This window comes from Maniola hyperantus, chromosome 2, assembly GCF_902806685.2.
Source record: "Maniola hyperantus chromosome 2, iAphHyp1.2, whole genome shotgun sequence".
Lineage (NCBI taxonomy): Eukaryota > Metazoa > Arthropoda > Insecta > Lepidoptera > Nymphalidae > Maniola > Maniola hyperantus.
This window is the reverse complement of record NC_048537.1, coordinates 9,215,053-9,234,516: the sequence shown is the minus strand read 5'-3', so window position 1 is coordinate 9,234,516 and position 19,464 is coordinate 9,215,053. Positions and strand designations below refer to the sequence as shown.

Sequence of the window (19,464 nt, the reverse complement as noted above, 5' to 3'; positions counted from 1 at the left end):
CCAGCTCACCAATTTGGTTTTCGTGCCCACCATGGAACAACTGAGCAAATTCATAGAGTTGCACACACAGTCCGCCAAGCATTGGAAAGGAAAGAATATTGTTCAGCTGTATTCCTAGATATTCAACAGGCCTTTGACCGTGTCTGGCATAAAGGCCTACTTTATAAATTAAAACACTGTATACCGAACACAGCATATATGCTTATGAAGTCCTATTTGTCACAACGGATATTCCAGGTCAAGTGTGATGACAGTCTATCTAGTTTCTATGCCATTGAAGCGGGAGTACCACAGGGATCTGTACTGGGCCCTGTCTTGTATACCATCTACACTGCCGACTTACCTGTGTCAAAGGATGTGATTACAGCGACATATGCTGATGACACTGCTCTACTTGCCTGCAGCAACGACGCCAACATTGCTTCGCTTAAACTGCAAGAACATCTCAGCAAAATAAGTTCCTGGCTAAAAAAATGGAGAATAAGAGCTAGTGCATCGAAGTCAAACCATATAACCTTCACTTTGAAAAAAGGAGATTGCCCACCTGTCAAACTAGACGAGACCATCCTACCTACGCAAACAACAATTAAGTACCTAGGTATGCACCTGGATAGAAGGTTGACCTGGAGAGATCACATCAAGGCAAAACGTGATCAGGCCAACTGGAAGTTCCGAGAACTATATTGGCTGATAGGTCGACAGTCCTCACTAAGCTTTGAAAATAAGCTCCTCATCTATAAATGCATCATCAAACCGGTTTGGACGTACGGCATCCAGCTCTGGGGTTCAGCTAGCCACTCAAATATTGAGATACTCCAGCGCTTCCAAAACAATGTTTTAAAGGTCATATGCAACGCACCGTAGTTTACAAAAAACTCCGAAGTGCACGAATACACAGAAATCCCCACGGTAAAGGAGGCAATAGACAGGTCACTTGAGGCCTACAAACAAAGACTTGAGCGTCATAAAAACAACCTAGCAGTCCAACTTCTGGATGCCAGTAACAGCACGTTCCGCCTTAAGAGGACAAGTTTGGCCAGCATAAGATAGCATAATAATTCATATTGAAGAAGGGATGTCACATCGCTGGATGTGCAAAGCCTAAACTGTGAACATTTACGAACCTCCAATATGTTTATAGTCCAGGGACTGATCGCAGATAGAAGAGAAATAGAGAAAAAAAAAAAAATCTCTTTGCACAGACCAGTAATCCGTAGAAACCAGTAAAATACCCTAGATACATATTATATTTTGTCCTTTAATTATGTTTAGCTTTAGAAATTTTACGCATTTATTCAGAAAACGTACAGTACTTTCTAGACATAAAAGTAGCCTAGGTTTATGGGTGAGTGTAAATGGTTAGGTACCTAAAATCTCTTGGTAGGAAATGTTAATCTAAAATATATTTTATTCTTTGTAGAATCAGGACATAACCACGATTATTAAACATGAAGTAGAAAAACGTTGGGCCAAGGAAGTTTTATGTAACAAAAATGATAATAAAGATCCATATTATGTATTGCCTATGTTTCCTTATCCATCAGGAAATTTACACATGGGTCATGTCAGAGTGTATTCAATATCAGACACAATAGCCAGATTTCAAGCACTTGATGGTAAAAATGTAATTCATCCGATTGGGTGGGATTCTTTTGGATTACCCGCTGAAAATGCAGCCATTGAGCGAAACATTTTACCCCATATTTGGACTGATAGCAACATTTCAGCTATGAAAGAGCAACTTGTGCAATTAGGATTTAACTTTGACTGGAATAGAGAAATTAGTACATGTAATCCAAACTATTATAAATGGACCCAATATATATTTTTGAAGTTATTTGAAAATGGACTGGCATATCAATGTAAGGTAAGATTATTTTTCAATGTTTTGGCAAAATTCTAAATCTCATTTTATGGATTTTCTTTGAATTAATTCATAGGCCAAGGTGCTGGAATGGCGACCTCGCATCTGAAGACGCAGTGTTAGACTCTCCACTAGGTGCACAGGCAACATCAGATGAGTTGCAGGGAGCTGCTGGATTCAGGCGGCGCAAAACCGTGGCGTGTAGAAGTTCCTACAAGAGACCTAAAGTGTATGTAATCATTAATTCACTGGAGTAAACTGACAGTTTCTAATGTCTCTTTGTAATATAAGTATATGTAATGCAATTATGCTAATATTGAAATTAATGAACAAGGAGGCATGTAACCTTTCATATGATATACAAACAACGGACTCGGCCAGACTCAGCCATATTAACCTTAGCTTTACTGACATGATTTTTAAGTAAGACAGCTTAGCTCATAAAATTGTTTGATTACCTACCTATGTACATGAAGGCTTCCATTGTACAAGAATAACAATTTAATTTTCGTGGTGCTAGTTTTGAAATTTTTATTATTTGTTATTATAGTGGCAATGTAAATACATATAAAATTTGAACTCTACCTATTACAGTTCACGAGATACAGCCCACTGACAGACAGATGGATGGGTGGATGGACAGCAGAGTATTAGATGTCGTGTCCTATTGGCATCCTTTGGGTACGGAACCCTAAAGATGTCAATTGGCTCTTTCAGTTTTCGAGATGATATTAGAAATTGCTAAACAGTTGTACTGGTAGGTTACTCCAGTGAATTATTGATAGTACTTTATGTCCAGCAGTGGCCGTCTCTCGGTTGATGATGATGATGATGAATTTTATAGTCTTGCTAATATATAAAATAAGGATTGGCTTTAGAAAACAACTGTATGAATTAGGGAAGTTAGGGGTTAATGTGAGCCTAAAATTTGTAGCTACATCTAATAAGATTAGCATGCGTTATGCAACATATTACTTACTACCATATTATAAATGCAAAAGTGTGTCTGTTTGTTGCTTGGCTTGTCTTCCAACCATGTCGCAATAGAACAACGGAACGACGTGATCTTTTGCAAGGGTATAGTTAAAGACATTGAGAGAGACATAGGCTACTTTTATCGCAGGAAATCATAGACTCAAGGGATTTTCCAAAACCTCAATCCTTGTAGACAAAGATAGTTCTGCCTAATCTTTAACCCATTCTTGAAAAATGGCAGTAAATTTGCTTCACCAGGTATTTTTCGATTTCGGTGAAGCCGGTTTTGTCCTGTATGAAGTCATTTTGTAACGGACGCTGACTACCAAGGCTACCATTCTCTATATTTGTCCAATCAAACACCTTCAATCTTAGACATAAGTTATTTATGTATCTCCTAACACTGGCATAGTACTTAAATTGGTTGGGTTTAAAGGCAAATCTGAAAACTCCTAATCAAAATATGATTCTATGATAAATCTGCATTGTAACTTTTTAGGCAAAAGTGAACTGGGATCCTATTGATGAAACAGTTTTAGCAGATGAACAAGTTGATGATAGTGGCTGTTCTTGGCGATCTGGTGCCAAAGTTGAAGAAAAGGTTTTAACACAGTGGTTTATAAAAACAACAAAATATGCAAAGCAGTTGTATGATGGTCTAGACAGTAAAAGTTTAGAAAACTGGAAAGATATTATTAACTTACAAAAACATTGGATAGGAGACTGCAATGGTATTGTTGTGAATTTTCATATTAATGTGAAAAACCAACAAAGAAAGTTTGATGTTTGGTCTCCAGATCCATACAAGTTTATATATGGTGAATACCTAACAATGAGCAAAGATAATGTGATGATAAAAGACATGACGTTAGTTGAAACACAGCACCTTAAATGCTATAATCCAGTTACTAAAACAGATATGTTGGTTTATGTAACAGATACTGTAAATTATCCAGAAGGTCGGGATGTGTATATCGCTTGCCCCTCTGTTGATTCAGAAGATTTCAAGTTATCTCTGTCCTTAAATATTCCAATTGTAAACAAAAATAAAATTGTAGACATACATTCTGAAAATAAAAGAGCAATTGATATAGCACAAAAACTTAACATTGGAGGGTACTTTGTGAATTCAAAGCTTAAGGACTGGCTTATATCAAGGCAAAGATTTTGGGGTACACCAATACCTATTATTCATTGTCCAAACTGTGGGATAGTACCAGTACCATATGAGGATCTACCTGTGGTTCTTCCTGAAATAAGTGTTCAGGAAACAAAAATTGCAACACTATCAAGTTTTAAATCTTGGCTAAATTGTAAATGCCCTAAGTGTTTTAGTATTGCGACTAGAGAATCTGATACCATGGACACATTTGTTGACTCTTCATGGTACTATTATCGTTTCCTGGATCCAAATAATGACAAGAAACCTTTTGATAAGGAAAAATTAATAGGGGTAACTCCAGTGAATTGTTATATTGGGGGTAAAGAACATGCAGTGTTGCATTTATATTACACTCGATTCATGAGCTATTTCTTACATTCGTTAGGATTAACACCAACACAGGAGCCTTTCAAAAAACTATTAGTACAGGGAATGATTATGGGACAGTCGTTTAAGACTAAGAATACTGGAAAGTATTTACCTCCTGAAGATGTAGAAAAGGTCGGGAAAGAATATAAAGAAAAAAAAACTGGACAACCAGTCCTGGTACAGTGGGAAAAAATGAGTAAGTCAAAATATAATGGAGAAAATCCACAGCGGTTGCTGTCAACCTATGGATGTGACACAACAAGACTATTGATTCTTGCTGATGTCCCACCTGCTACAAGCAGACGATGGTCTGATGCCAGTAAGTATATTTAATACTAGTAGGGTGCGTGAGTGCGCGGACCATTGAAGTGGTCCGCGAGCATGCAGCGTTGTTTTTTCAAAATGTGGACTTTATTCGCCATGCATTTTCTATGGAAAAATAAATTCCGCCATCTTGAATTTTTTTTCTATTAATCGAGTAGACCTTTGGATCCTGATCATCTTTTGCGAAGAAACTACTCTTCCATCTTTTATACTCTTCGAGATAGACACCGACGTTTGTATGGCGGCCATCTTTTTTTCGCCATTTTGAATTTTTTTTCAGCTCACTGGCAATCTGATGACGTTTCGAGTGACATTTGCTCGAGCATCCCCCACGTATCTTCAATACCTTAAGCGTGCTCTTCACCCGTCTCCGAAATCCTCAATCATCAGCTCTCTCCGTATTTTTCCTCCGAATGAATTTTTGTCCTCTATACGAAACCATCAGTGAAAAAAAAAATTTTCATACAAAAATGTTCAGGAGGTGATCAATGAGTGAGTCAGTCAGTCAATCAGTGAATCAGCATGAACAGCTATAATATAATATATTAATTAATACTTAAATATTTTCTGTTTTTTTTAATTCTACACTCAAAGAATAATAAAGTTTAATACTTAAATACGGCGCCGGTTCTGTTGTTGTTCTACTACTAAACATTATTTTTTAAAGTTAAATTGAATTGTTTTCATTTTAAGCATTACCTGGAGTCTTAAACTTCCAACATAGGTTATGGATTACAATCAGAGAATTTTTAATGCATAAGCAGAACAAGGAATTATTTGCTGTTAATGAATTGTCTGAAAAAGAAATACAAGAATGTGAAAATAAGCTCTGGAATTCAAGAAATTACTTTATTGCAACTGCTACCTATCATTTTAAATATACTCACAAACTGAGTGTAGGAATTTCTCGACTGCAGAGTTTAACAAATGTATTAAGAGTAAGTAGTAAATGAGAATTTTTTCTCCATAATAATTCAACAATGTATAACATCGTACTTTTATGGCTCCATCAGATGGACTGCAAGCTGCATGCAGTTGAACTTATCAGCTGCAAGTGTGCAGTTGTAATAATAATAATAATTAAGCTTTTTATTTCCATCTTTACTGATGTCTGTACTTCTTACCTTCTGAATTTTTCTTAGTTTTAGGATACTTCTTTCCATGGCAGTTCATACTTTCCTTTTAGATTTTATTTTTGAGACCAAAATTTGTTCCATGAGATTAGAATTCTTCTATCTACTACATCTTCGATACTGTTTATATTATCTGATATTTTCTTACCCATATATGTGTAATCCTTCACATATTCAATTTTGTTTCCTTCTACAGAGATAGGGGTCTCAGATCCGTTTGTCATTAATTTAGTTTTGGTTAGTATTCATTTTCACTCCCACCTATCTGCTCCTGCTCTCTATGTCCAACATATCATCATTCATCTTCTCCAGTTCCTGTGCAGTTTTGGCAAAAAAAATTATTTCATCTGCAAATCTTAGATGGTTCAGACTATGGTTTTTTATAAGAAGACGTTTGTTTTTCCAATCTACCTTTTGAAATATTTCGTCTAGTACAGCTATAAATTGTTTGGGTGAGAAAGGGTCGCCTTGTCTGATCCCTTTTTATATTTAGAAGTATTGAGAAGTAAAGTTCCTAGTTACTTACAACTATTTGAGTAGATGTATTGTAATATGTGATACATTTTTGGTTTATTTTACATACTTCTAGTGCTTTTCATATTGAGCTGTTATGCTGTCAAAAGCTTTTGAATTGAGTGTGCAGTTAGTATGGTAATATTGACTGCAGGCATGCAGTCAGTCTAATGGAGCACTTTTAAGACATAGAAAGTAGCTTCCTGAACTTTTAAGATATTTTCCAGTATTCAGCAGTAAGTTATTTTACTTTTCACATTTTGCTCTTTTAATGTTCCAGAACAGCGTACCACCGCAAATAATAGCAAAAAGCAAGGAATATGAGCAGTCACTAGCTTCTTTGATCATTATGCTCTCTATAATAACTCCACACTTCTGTTGTGAGTTATGGGCTGGTATGCGATCCGCACCTAATAGAATATGTGATTTATCTGATGGAATAGACTGGAATCAAGAGGTTCTCCAACAAAGATGGCCAGTCGTAAATGAAAATTATCCATTATCTTTTCAATGTAAAGTAAGTAATCGAATGCCAATATTCCATACTTTCATACTAATATTATAAATGCAAAATTGTGTCTGTCTGTCTGCCAGCTTTTCACCGCACATCCATTTTACCGATTTTGACGTTTGGCACTTTTTATCCCGAAAAATTAGAGTGGGATTTGACAAACATCTAAATCCACACTCTGGGAAATTTGCACTTGAAAAATATTCTAACCATCAGTAGGGTAGGTATCATCATCATCATGATCAAACCAGCGTCTCACTACAGAGCACGAGTCTCCTCTCAAGAGTGAAGGTTTTGGCCATAGTCTACCATGCTTGCCAAGTGCGGATTGGCAGAATTCACACACCTTTGAGAACATTATGAAGGAATATTTAATTACTTAAAATCACACATAACTCTGAAAAGTTAGAGGTGCGTGCCCGGGATCGAATCGAATCCCCGACCTCCGATTAGGAGGTGGACGTCCTTACCAGGATAGGTATGGTACCCACCTAGTTTTGTACCTTAATCTAAACATTAGTAGTTTTTATAGCTACAAATATAAGCATGATTATCAATCTATAAAACTGTATTATTTATTAATCATTCATTTTTTTAAGGTTGATGGAGCGGATAGGTGTGACTTAAAAATAGAAGCAACTAAATTAAAAAATTTAGATTTAGAACAAGCTGTACACCTAATGGTTAGAGAGAAAACAGTTGCAGAAAGAATAACACATGGAATATCGAAAACTAAATACGAACTCTATCCAGATTGTCGTGCAATATTACATATCTACACAAACAGACATAAGATCAAACAAAAATCAGAGTTGAAAAAAGATTCCTACTTATAATTGGCAAGTAGAGGTTTTGCCTTTGAAACCAACTGTTACCAAGTTACTTATAATTAAATTACAAGGAAGGGATATCAAAGTAGTTTTCAATATGATATAATATTATTCAGTACTAGCTGATGCCTGCGTCTTGTCGGCTGTCGCACTGTACAGTGCAACAAGGCTCTCTTGGCACTTGAATGACATTGACGGGTGCGCTATTGGAGAACAAAGACTTAGTCTAGAGCCGTCCAAGGTCTAGAGTATTCAAACAAGAACAAAGGGGACACTTGATGGCAACGTTAGTTCCGATTTTCGCCACGCGCTACTGTATATGAGTACGTACGCCATAGAGAATACGGTACGCACAAAATGTTCTATTCACAAAGTTACCCCCATTTGTGGGGTAATTTTCATAGCACAAAAATCGGTTAAAATAAATCTATTTAATTTTTTTAAGGCCACTTGTAAATTTTGTCGCCTCGTCTGATTCCTTAGAGAAGTTACGCCATCTCATCCGTTAAAATACGGATATAAAAAACTATGAACGAATAATATTGCTTACGCACTCTGAATCCGAGGTATACGAACGCGTTCGGACAACCCACGAACGAACAGTACTACGGCTACTTCATTCGGTCCGAATTTCTTCCGAATTGGAGACTGATGTAGTGCGTAAACTACCATTGTAAATAGTTCTATGACTACTTTAAATCTTATTTTAACGGTTACGGAGCGGATGCAGTGCGTAGCTACTTCGGTCCGAATTTTTCGATCATCTGAATCAGATGAAATGTAGTGCGTAAACTACCACACAAATATTTTACAGATTCGGTTCGGATGCAGTGCGTAACCGCCGTAGATAGAGTAATAAAGGTAGATACAGGAACGTTTGCTTCTCATTTACACTAAAAAGAGAGCACAGATAAAGCTACTAATGTGATAAACAAGAGACAGCTAACCTATTTTTTGTCCTTTATCATGTTACTGGGTTTTTTCAAGAATACTTACAAGGAATGCAATTTAGTTGCAAGAGAATTCGTGGCGTAATTGTATTTCTCATTAGTTATTTACTTGTTTTCACATAAAAAACGTTTAATGCAAATATTGTTGATCGGTTAATACAAATATTGACTACTAAACAATGGTAATAATTGTAGTGTTATTCATCGTCACGTCGTGCTATCGCTATCTCATACGCGGTTACACAGTACTTCAATCTACCTTTATTACTCTATCTACGGTAACCGCAAAACGGAAAATCTACGGAAACTACAAAGTCTCGATCACCGCCGCAAGGCCGCCGGCTTATCAGTGTTTTATAGGATATATTTCGGAGAGTGTGCTCAGGAACTTTTCGATCTTGTCCCCCCTTCACCATTTTACCACCGAACCGCAAGACGTCGGGCGAGTTTCCATCCTTATGTCGTCGACATTCCATCTACACCTATGATCTACACCCACGAAACGTTTTGCGTCATCTTTCCTCATACGTATGGCTAAGGTTTGGAATACTCTTCCGCGATATGTGTTTCCTACCAATTACAACCCGGGTATCTTTAAAAAAAAAAAAAAAAAGCCGCCCTTAGATTTACTTCTTTGACCATAGATTATTTTTATTGCACAGTCAAAGAGGATAGCCTAATGTTTGTAGGGAAAAGTGAGTTATTATTCTATGGTTACTGACCTGTGTTTTAAAATGCCTTCCATCTTATCATATAGTAGATAATCTATGATCTTATCGAAATATTTGTGACATAATATATTCATATAATACGTTATTGGTCTGTGATTAGTCAACTTTTATTATTGGTCTGTTGGTATCTTTGTCAAGAATCAAGATTCAAGAAAGTGCCATAGACAAGAAGAAGAAGATTCAAGCTTTTATTTCTGGTCGATGGATTCAAGAAAATTAGGCAGAGGCGGTGGGAAGTAGGTAGATTTAATTTACAAATATTTTAAATTAAAAAAGGATGGACGCGTAGAGACAGTATCAGATATTTCAGGTATACATATTAATCTATGGACGTGATTTGGAGTGATTGCATTCTATGGACGTGATTGACGTGACTCCTACATTCCAGCAATCCAGAATTCTAGATAGAATTATTCTAGAAAATGCAAGCAAAAAAACGTTATTTTATTGTAATTACATCATTTATCCTAGGATTATACTGTTTTTTTACCAGTTTCTATTTAAATACTCAAAGAAATCATAAGTCACGTCGGGGGCAGTTGCCAACATTTGCAACTTTGGAAGAATTATATGAATCACCATCTCGACAAAAGAGAAATCCCCAAACAACTACAAAGTCATGTAGAATGCAAACATGCTTTGATTTTTCGAAATGTGGCAATGATCCTAAAGTATATGTGTACCCAACAGATGGTCCTGTTAGTGCCACTTACCGTAAAGTTCTGTCAGTGATAAGGGAGTCAAGGTATGCCACTCACGATCCTACTGAGGCTTGTCTGTTTATACCAGCGGTTGACACCCTAGATGCAGATCCACTGTCTCCTGAGCATATTGCAGATGTTGCCTCGAGACTTTCCCGACTGCAGTACTGGAAGAATGGTCGTAATCATGTAATTTTCAATTTATATGCAGGCACTTGGCCTGATTATGCTGAAGAGGCTTTAGGGTTTGATTCAGGTGAAGCTATCATGGCAAGGGCAAGTGCTTCTGAAATTATTTTCCGTGACGGGTTTGACATTTCCTTGCCATTGTTTCATAAAGAGCACCCGGAGCGTGGTGGACTGCCTCCTGCAGCAACAGGAAACCCTTTTCCAGCGCCCCGGAAACATTTACTTGCATTTAAAGGAAAGCGTTATGTGCATGGCATTGGTAGTGAAACAAGGAATTCTTTGTGGCATTTACATGATGGTAACCAGCTTATTTTAGTTACAACTTGTAGACATGGTAAGTCCTGGAAAGATTTAAGAGATGAAAGATGTGATGAAGATAATAAGGAATACGATAAGTGAGTATTTAGGATATTTTCTAATTTTTTTGATACTATTAATACAATTCATAATAACATAATCCAAAGAGCTTGGAATTTATGTCTGTGTGTCTGTCTGTCTGTTGGTCCGTCCGTCCGTCCGTCCGTCTGTCTGTCTGTCCGTCTGTCTGCTAGCTTTTTAATTTGGTACAGAGCTAGCTTACATCCCGGAGAAGGACATAGGCTACTTTTTATCTCTGAAATTAAAGAGTTCCCATGGGATTTTTAAAAACCTAAGTCCACGCGGACGAAGTCGCGGGCATCATCTAGTAAAATATAAAATTGTGAGTATTTCACATGGGGTAGACCGCCAATAAATTACCACTAAACACAAACCCTCTAACAAATAAACCTGAAATAGCAGTGGAATAGTTATACTCTGTTTTGTCTTTTTCCTTCAAATGTCAAATTACTGATGACAGAGAAAGACAAAACAGAGTATAACTATTCCACCGCTATTCCAGGTTTATTTGTTAGAGGGTACAATTTTATAATTTAATACTAAACCTTCAGAATAGTAACCTATGAGAGAATGAGACGTGACTTCGTTCGCGTTTCGTGTGGATTTATGTTTTTTTTTAAATTCCGTTGATTTCCTGGGATAAAAAGTAGCCTATCTCCATCCCCAAGATGTAAGCTAACTCTAGCTAACTACCAAATTTCATCAAAATAGGCTACTTGACTCATATCTAATTTCATCCAATAAATGATTATTTATTATAGAATTTTGCTTAAGACAACGAAATATATCAATAACAATTATTAAAAACGCAGGATGGATATATAAATCCAATTTTAAAAAATACAGTTTTTATTTTTATTTAAAATGCAGAAAACGCTGTCAGCCATGATGTGACGTCATTAAATATGTAAACAAAGAAATGTCATCCCTATGTCACGCGGGGACTAACGTAGTATCCATATATATAAAATTTAAAGTCCTGACTAACTTATATATCAACGCACAGCCTAAACATCTAACCAGCTTGTCCTAGATACATGAAATTTGGTGGGTGTGTTCTTTGTAGATAAAGAGAAGGTATCCACTAGGAAAGGATTTTTTGAAATTCCACCCCTGAGTGGGTTAAATGGGGGTTTAAAATTTATGAAGTCCACGCGGGCGAAGTCACGAGCATAAGCTAGTTTTTATATATTTCTAAAAACTCATAGTAAACGTAAAAAATTATCGTTTTCTCTTTATAAATTGAATATGTTATTAAGTAAGACTTACAACAAAGTGATCTTTGCAAAAATAAATTTGGGTTGCAGTCGTTAGTCATATAGGATCCCTTTAAGCAAGTCTTCGCGTGTTACGTATATTTATTTCACTGGGCACTCTAATCCACAACTTTCCTGTGGTCTTTATCGATGCGGTTTTACATTCTCGGATGATACAATAACGATAATTACTATATTTTTCATGTAAACTAGTATAGAAGTCATGTTTATTAAACTTTGGGACGTTATGCTGTTGTTTACAAATGCATGACGTCAGAGCACAGATAATCTATCGGCCAAACATGGCCGACAGTGTTTTCACCTGTAAGAAAAAAATATTTTTAAATGAAAGTTTTACGGTTTTTAGGGCGCAAAAAAATATAGTGTTAATTTTTTTGATCTCATAGGACAAATATTAACCATTTAAGACATACTTAAAAAAAGTGTCAAGTAGCCTATTGGTTAAACTAAAGTCTATCTGTCTAAAGGGATAGTAATAGATTTAGACGTGTCATTTAAGTTTAGAGATTGTGTACTACGGAATTAGGCCCAATATTTTGTCTATTTATAGATTTGACTATGAGCAGTTATTAGCAAATTCAACTTTTTGCCTTGTGGCTCGTGGTAGACGTCTTGGTTCTTACCGGTTTCTAGAGGCACTAGCTGCTGGTTGTGTTCCAGTTCTGCTCAGTAATGGATGGAGATTACCTTTTGATGAGCGCATAGATTGGCGACGTGCTGTCATCTGGGCTGATGAGCGTCTTCTATTACAGGTCTGTTACCACCACCACAAAAACTACATTGTGCTACGAGGGCAGTAAGTAGGTTATTACAAACGCGCTGACCGAGTGACTGAGCGAGAGTTTACCATCTTCACGAGTTTGTAATAATCTTAACGCCTATGTGTCATACGACGTTTTTCAATACAGTTGTGAGAAAATAGTTAACTAAACTAGAGTTGTATAAAACCAAAAGACCATTTTGTGCGAGTTCCACCTCATTCACTCAATATCAGGTGGAGTTAACTCTTTTTTATTTTCTACCTCATTATATAATCTGTTTAGGAATGTATAGGTAAAGCCCTTTCATAAATGATACCCCACTTGGTATTGTTATCTTACTTTAAAAGTTAAAAATAATAGTCTGACTCGCATGAACATTTTTTAATAATAATATGTACCTAGACATTCATAGTATTTATTTATTTTTGTTGTTCAGGTGCCTGAGCTAGTGCGCTCAGTTTCTCCTGAGCGTGTTCTTGCAATGAGGCAGCAGACGCAACTTTTTTGGGAACAATATTTTTCTTCAATCGAGAAAATTGTTTTTACAACTGTAGAGGTAAAATATTAAACATATGTTTATATTATGTTATAGTAGGAACTGTGTTTTGCTTTACAAATTTCTATGAATGTAAAAAAAAATTGATTAATTTTCATGTTATTTAATTACTTCATCACAGCGTAAAAAATACAGTGAACTGATGCCTTTGCTATTTGCGGACGAGATGGTTACTGTTATATCACCTAGAACTGTTATAGCACCATAATAATAATAATATAATAATAATTCGTTCACTACCTTACCTTCTCGACTTGTCAACATCACGATCTCACAACCTTACGACTTCACGAGCTCTCGATTTCACAACCTCACGAACTCTCCCAAATCCCAGACCTGATCCTACAATCCTCGGCCCCATTCCGGATCCTTCAACCCCCTGACCTCATCCAAAAATCGCCGATCCCATTCCCGATCTCCCAAACCCCTGAGCTCACGACTTCCCGAGTCCTTGACTCCAGATCCCTGACTTAACTTGAAGTAAGTACCCGAGTGACTGATCCATTACTAAGAAAAGTAATATCTGCCAAATTCTACAAGTCGCTATAATCCGTCCCTTATCTCAACCCTGGCGCCCTGCAGGACATCTGTCTGCTCTGCGTTTTGTGCAAATATTAAATACGATATGTTTTCTTTAAATGGAATCTTACAGGTGTACCTAGTTCCTTCTGTTATAGATAATATTGGAACGGATAATGGCTCATAGATCGTCGCGACAGCGTGAAGCGCTGATCTGGAACACATCTCCGGGAGCGCTGAATACTCTGGCGACGTACGGCGACTCGCGCGCGCACCTGCCGGCCGCCGCGCCCGCACCTCCCGCGCCCCGCGCGCCCGCTCCGGCCCCCGCGCCGCTCCCCGCGCCCTCCCTCCCGCTCCCCGCGCCGCCGCCCACGCCCGGCCTTTCCTTCACAGCCCTTCTGTACGTACAGGCTACGTCGCCAGCATTACACAAACTCCTTGCTAACATAGCTAGCAGCGAACATTGCGAAAAGGTAAACAAATACGTCTTGTGCCAATATAAAAACGTGCTAAATTATATACGATGTAGGGGATCTTACAAGGAACCAAAAGCTTAATTTGCTATAACCCGCTGAAATAGACAAATCTGTATGACTAAGATGTTAATTTTTGCAGCAGAAACGTCACCATCGTCATTTACTTCCCCGAAACAATATGAGATAGAAACTTGTTATTTTACTTGGGTTCTTTATATTTATTGACTAAACTGGACTGGACTGTCCAGTCTGGTTCAGTTTAATCAAAATAACTTTCACCGACAAATGCGTAGATATTTCGCTTCTATCGGATGTCCTTCGTGTTCCTGCACCAGATTTTTTAAACATAATTTACTTATTAGCCCCATACTCGGGATAGCACTCATCTCGCTCGCTCTTTATAGTCTTGTTATTTATATTCCATAGGTAGTCCTCGTGTGGGACAGTGAGCGTGCCGCACCTTCCTTGAAATCGCTTTCGAGAATGGCTGGAGATTTACGCGACCCTTTACCTGTAATGGTAATCGACGCTACTACGCATTATCCGGGGTAAATAGAATAAGAAAAACAGATTAAGAAAGTTCACCTCGAGCACCCTGCTCAATGTAATTTTATAAACACATTCTAGAAACTATAACATCTGCTGTGGTTTGCCAAATTTCCAAAATAAATATCTAGTTTTAATTTTGGATAACAAGATTGGTAGGTAAATCTTTGTATTTGCCTATAATGACTCAAATCTCAATCAATACAAAATTCCTTAGGTACTTGTATATTTATTAAATAAAATTAACGTATATCGTATCGTATAATACGTTTTCAAAATATTTTTAAAATAGGTAAATATTTTTTAGTTTTAATATTAATGTAATATTTTTTATTTTTTCTTCGATGTGGTCTCGGATATTACATTTTAAAAAGCTCATGAGATTTTTGGGTTGGGTACCAGTTGGGTATTTATTTAATGACTCCAAATGGGTATCATTATCCGTTACATATTGGAGTACCCAAAGTGAGCAACTTTCATTAATTACATTTTGATTGGTAATGTTGGCAAAAGTATTTTGCATTGTGCAAATTGAAAATGCATGCAGAAAAGTATTTTAAATAGAATATAAAATGCTTTTCTCAAGAAAGTATTTAATAATAAAATGATACTTGAATTTTAGGGAAGGAGTGTCAGCGCGTTGGCAACCTCTTTGGGCGATTCCCACAGCTGCAGTGTTTTCTTTAGACGGAGATGCGCCCATGTTGGCTGAGGAGTTAGATTTCGCATTTCGCGTGTGGCAGCAGTTTCCTGAACGAATAGTTGGCTACCCGGCTAGAAACCACTTTTGGGATGAATCTAAGGTATTAATTTCATTAACTGTAATCTTCAATCTGTGATTTTTGTATTTGTAAGTACATACATAGGTATATAATGTTCGACAGGTAACTCTAGCACCGATCTTTGACAGCAGTGCAATATTTAATTATTATTATTTACTACTAGCTGATGCCCACGACTTGGTTCGCGTTGACGTAAGTAGATTTTTTAAAAGCCCGTGGGAACGATCCCAGATCCGATTCCCGACAGCGGCAATTACGAATTTTATAATTTGCATTTGATATAAAATTCGATTAAATAACAGATGAGGCAATATTAATAACGCTTACTTATTTGTTTATACCTGGCAACACCATAGTTACGTAGGGGAAGTAGGCAACCTTTATTTTTTCAACTCCTTGGGGTATATTCTTTCAGCTGATGCTCGACCTTTATAAATAACTAATCGCTATCACGATTACATAACAGTTGAGGGTAGATATTTCTAATTGGGTATTTGCCTACGTTTGAAATTGATAATTATTATTACTTTATTATAAACTAGGATAAAAATAATGACGTGCACTGAAAAAAAAATTGAAATCCAACAAAGATTTACAAAGTTACAGGCATTTTAATTTTGGAGTGGGAGGGTCTTCTATCCCTTTATCGCAAAACGAAAATTTGTATGAAACCGCACGAAGCTACTATGATATTAGTAGGTGTGACGTCAAACTACTGTATCGCTATCTCTATCTAATCAGAAATATTTAAATGCTTATAACTTTTTTGTTCTTTCATCGATTTAATTCGTTTTTTCCATTATTTTTATTCTAGTTCATAATAAAGTAATAAAAAAATTGGAGTCTAATATCCAATTCCGGATCTCACACCGTGTGTCGTGTTCGGCAGAGCGCGTGGGGCTACAGCAGCAAGTGGGGCGGCTCGTACTCCATGGTGCTGCCGGGCGCCGCGCTCGTGCACCGCGCGCTGCTGGCACTGTACGGCGCCGCCGCGCCCGCGCTGCGCCTGGCCGTGCGCCGCGCGCGCAACTGCGAGGACATCCTGCTCAACTGCCTCGCTGCGCACGCGTCGCGCCGCCCGCCGCTCAAGCTGGCGCAGCGCCGCCGCTACAAGCCGCAGCATCATCGGTACAGGTGTGTTGTGTTGACCGAGAACGACTTTATACTTAAATAATCTAAATAAGGCCCATAACAAGCACGAAGCGATCGGCGATTTTGCGCCTGCATCGATACTCCATCGCATTTTGGCGACTTTCTGCGTTCGATAGGTAGGTTGCAATCTATATAAAAAAACCGGCCTAGTGCGAGTGAAACTCGCGTTCCGGGGGTTCCGTACTACAGTCGTATTTTTTCGTCATTTTGCATCATCATCATCAACCTATAGACGTCCACTGCTGGACATCGGTCTCTTGTAGAGACTTCCACACGCCACGGTCATGCGCCGCCCGAATCCAGCGGCTCCCTGAGACTCTGATGTCGTCATTTTGCATTATAAATTAAAAACTATTATTCATAAAAATTAATATAATGAGTATTTTCAAAGTAAGTACGGAACCCTCGGTGCGCGAGTCTAACTCGCACTAGGCCGGTTTTTTTATTTACGACTCTGTTACAATATTCGTCACAAAAGCCTGGACCACTTTTTTGTGCGATGTTATTCGCCTCAAAAGTTGCTCTCGTGTGAACCCTCCCATATAGACCCGTGTTCCTATAAGTTAGAGCGACTAGCCATGCTGTCTGCGAGTTGCCACTGCGCTTGTCTTTCTATTTAAATTACAGACTCTTTCGACCGTGCGTAATGGCTCTTAGCTTTCACCGGGCAGACTCTATCTCGTGGCTTTTCTTCAGATCGTCGTGGAGTGATCCGGAGCATTTCGTCCAGCGGCAGTCCTGCTTGAACACGTTTGCAGCCGCGTGGGGCTACATGCCACTCCTGCGCTCTGTCCTGCGACTCGACCCTATTCTGTTTAAGGATCCCGTATCCACGCTCCGGAAGAAATATAGAAAAATGGAATTAGTGACATCTTAAAAAACTTTATTTTATTATATATAATATCTATCACGTAATTAGTCGACGTCAGTCCGACTAGTTTATTTTAAATATTTAAGTTTCAGTTAGTTTATTTTATTAATAACCTTTGCTAAATAAAACAAATTAGGTACCCACCTGCTTTGAATACTTGTTCTAGTCCTAGATTTAATAAGACAATTTTTCCAATATAATTTTATATTTCAATTTATTAGTGCTCAACGAGTTTTGTTTTACGCTAATAAACTTATATGCCAAAGTTTCTGTTTCATTGAACGTAATCCCCGTAGGTACCTACAATCTACATCAATATAATTAATATTATCAATGAGTTTTCTTTATACGTTACAGTACACTGTACTTTATACCCTACTAGCTTCTGCCCGCGGCTTCGCCCGCGTGGCCTACAGGAAATAAATGGCATTTTTTTGGGCAAAAACAGGACTTTCTTATAACCTATCAACCCTCATTTTACCCCTTTAGACCCGTAAGATTTTCGTAAAAATCTTAGCTGACACCTACCTATAGATAGAACTTACCTTAAAAATTTCAAGTTAACAATAACAATAATCCCCTATTTTACCATATTTAGGGGGGATTTTCCAAAACAATTTTTATCATTTAAAGCTGACGACCTAAAATATGTTGATTACACGTTTGTAACTTTAAAAACATAGAACTTTCATATAACCTCTCACCCCCAATTCACCCGCTTAGGGAAGGATTTTCTGAAAATCGTTTCTTATCTGATGCACTTAAGTCTTATAAAGAACCTACTTTCCAAATTTCAAGTTAATTAACAATAATAAAACTTTCCCATACAAACTTTCATCCCCAATTTTACCACCCTTAAGGGAAGATTTTCCAGAATAACTTCTACAGGTTTTTATTATTTAAAGCTAATAACCTAAATCCCGAATTTTATGCATCTAACTTTAAAAACATAGGACTTTCATATAACCTTCCACCCCCATTCCACCCTCTTAGGGAAGGATTTTCTGAAAACCGTTTCTTAGCTGACACCTAAGTCTTATTTAAGAACCTACTTTCCAAATTTCAAGTTAATAATATCAATAATTAAAACTTTCCCATACAATCTTTCATCCCCTATTTTACTACCCTTATGGGCAAATTTTCCAAAAATTCTGAAATACGTATTTCTTCATTTGTGACTGAAAACCCAAATACCAATTTTCATGCAAATAACTTGAAAAATGACCGTCTTTCATACAAACTTCCATCCCCCATTCAACCCACTTAGGGGTGGAATTTCGAAAAATCCTTTCTTAGTGGATACCTGCTTTTTACAAAGAATAGATCCTCCAAATTTCATGTCTTTAGGACCAGCGGTTTAGGCTGTGCGTTGATTTCACATACAAATTTACATCCCCTATTTTACCACCCTTATGGGCAAATTTTCCAAAAATCCTGAAACACGTATTTCTTCATGTGTGACCGAAAACCCAAATACCAATTTTCATGCAAATAACTTGAAAAATGACCGACTTTCATACAAACTTCCATCCCCCATTTAACCCACTTAGGGGTGGAATTTCGAAAAATCCTTTCTTAGTGGATACCTGCTCTTCACAAATAATAAACCCTCCAAATTTCATGTCTTTAGGACCAGCTGTTTCGGCTGTGCGTTGATATCTATGTCAGTCAGTCAGGACTTTGAATTTTAAATAAATAGGTTGTAAACGATAGTTTTGTATTTTTAATCGATTTCCAAAATGCTGATGCTGCAGATTTACTACTGCCCGCCTAAATTACGCAGATACAGAAACTGTTGATAGTGAATTGATATTGTGGGTACGGGGTACCAAGCAAGGACTTCCAAGATTAAATTCCAGTTGCCAACTCATCAATCCTAATGATGCAGGGT

The 19,464-nt window shown here is 37.4% G+C and overlaps 2 protein-coding genes across 6 annotated transcripts; both read left to right on the top strand.

Annotated features, from left to right (window-relative positions):
• Positions 1–942: 942 nt before the first annotated feature.
• Positions 943–7,753, top strand: LeuRS-m (Leucyl-tRNA synthetase, mitochondrial). 2 transcript variants are annotated; one of them, XM_034977242.2, is made up of 6 exons: positions 943–1,345; positions 1,421–1,867; positions 3,339–4,689; positions 5,388–5,632; positions 6,621–6,857; positions 7,451–7,753. In XM_034977242.2, the coding sequence occupies exons 1-6, from the start codon at positions 1,265–1,267 to the stop codon at positions 7,685–7,687; spliced, it is 2,598 nt and encodes an 865-aa protein (XP_034833133.1). In that variant the 5' UTR covers positions 943–1,264; the 3' UTR covers positions 7,688–7,753. The 2 variants fall into 2 exon arrangements, with proteins under 2 accessions (XP_034833133.1, XP_069359860.1); XM_069503759.1 differs by lacking the exon at positions 943–1,345 and having other exon boundaries at positions 1,695–1,862.
• A 137-nt stretch (positions 7,754–7,890) lies between these two features.
• ttv (exostosin glycosyltransferase 1 ttv) lies at positions 7,891–17,838 on the top strand. Of its 4 annotated transcripts, XM_069503768.1 has the most exons (8): positions 10,404–10,647; positions 12,458–12,659; positions 13,105–13,224; positions 13,902–14,219; positions 14,649–14,770; positions 15,391–15,571; positions 16,440–16,684; positions 17,399–17,838. In XM_069503768.1, exons 3-8 carry the CDS (start codon positions 13,150–13,152, stop codon positions 17,577–17,579), a joined length of 1,122 nt encoding a protein of 373 aa, XP_069359869.1. In that variant the 5' UTR covers positions 10,404–10,647; positions 12,458–12,659; positions 13,105–13,149; the 3' UTR covers positions 17,580–17,838. The 4 variants fall into 4 exon arrangements, with proteins under 4 accessions (XP_069359865.1, XP_069359867.1, XP_069359869.1 ...); XM_069503771.1 differs by lacking the exons at positions 10,404–10,647; positions 12,458–12,659 and having other exon boundaries at positions 13,106–13,224; positions 13,887–14,219; XM_069503764.1 differs by lacking the exons at positions 15,391–15,571; positions 16,440–16,684; positions 17,399–17,838 and having other exon boundaries at positions 7,891–10,647; positions 13,902–14,146.
• The last annotated feature ends 1,626 nt before the right edge of the window (positions 17,839–19,464 follow it).

What these genes read in the sequence shown, in the direction of transcription:
- LeuRS-m (XM_034977242.2), top strand. Translation starts at nt 1,265, where the DNA reads ATGTTTAGCTTTAGAAATTTTACGCATTTATTCAGAAAACGTACAGTA. An exon ending in AAAGTAGCCTAGGTTTATGG is followed by an intron (nt 1,346 to 1,420) that starts GTGAGTGTAAAT and finishes TATTCTTTGTAG; the next exon opens with AATCAGGACATAACCACGAT. An exon ending in CATTATCTTTTCAATGTAAA is followed by an intron (nt 6,858 to 7,450) that starts GTAAGTAATCGA and finishes CATTTTTTTAAG; the next exon opens with GTTGATGGAGCGGATAGGTG.
- ttv (XM_069503764.1), top strand. Translation starts at nt 9,785, where the DNA reads ATGCAAGCAAAAAAACGTTATTTTATTGTAATTACATCATTTATCCTA. An exon ending in ATGAGCGTCTTCTATTACAG is followed by an intron (nt 12,660 to 13,104) that starts GTCTGTTACCAC and finishes TTTGTTGTTCAG; the next exon opens with GTGCCTGAGCTAGTGCGCTC. An exon ending in TTGTTTTTACAACTGTAGAG is followed by an intron (nt 13,225 to 13,901) that starts GTAAAATATTAA and finishes CTTCTGTTATAG; the next exon opens with ATAATATTGGAACGGATAAT.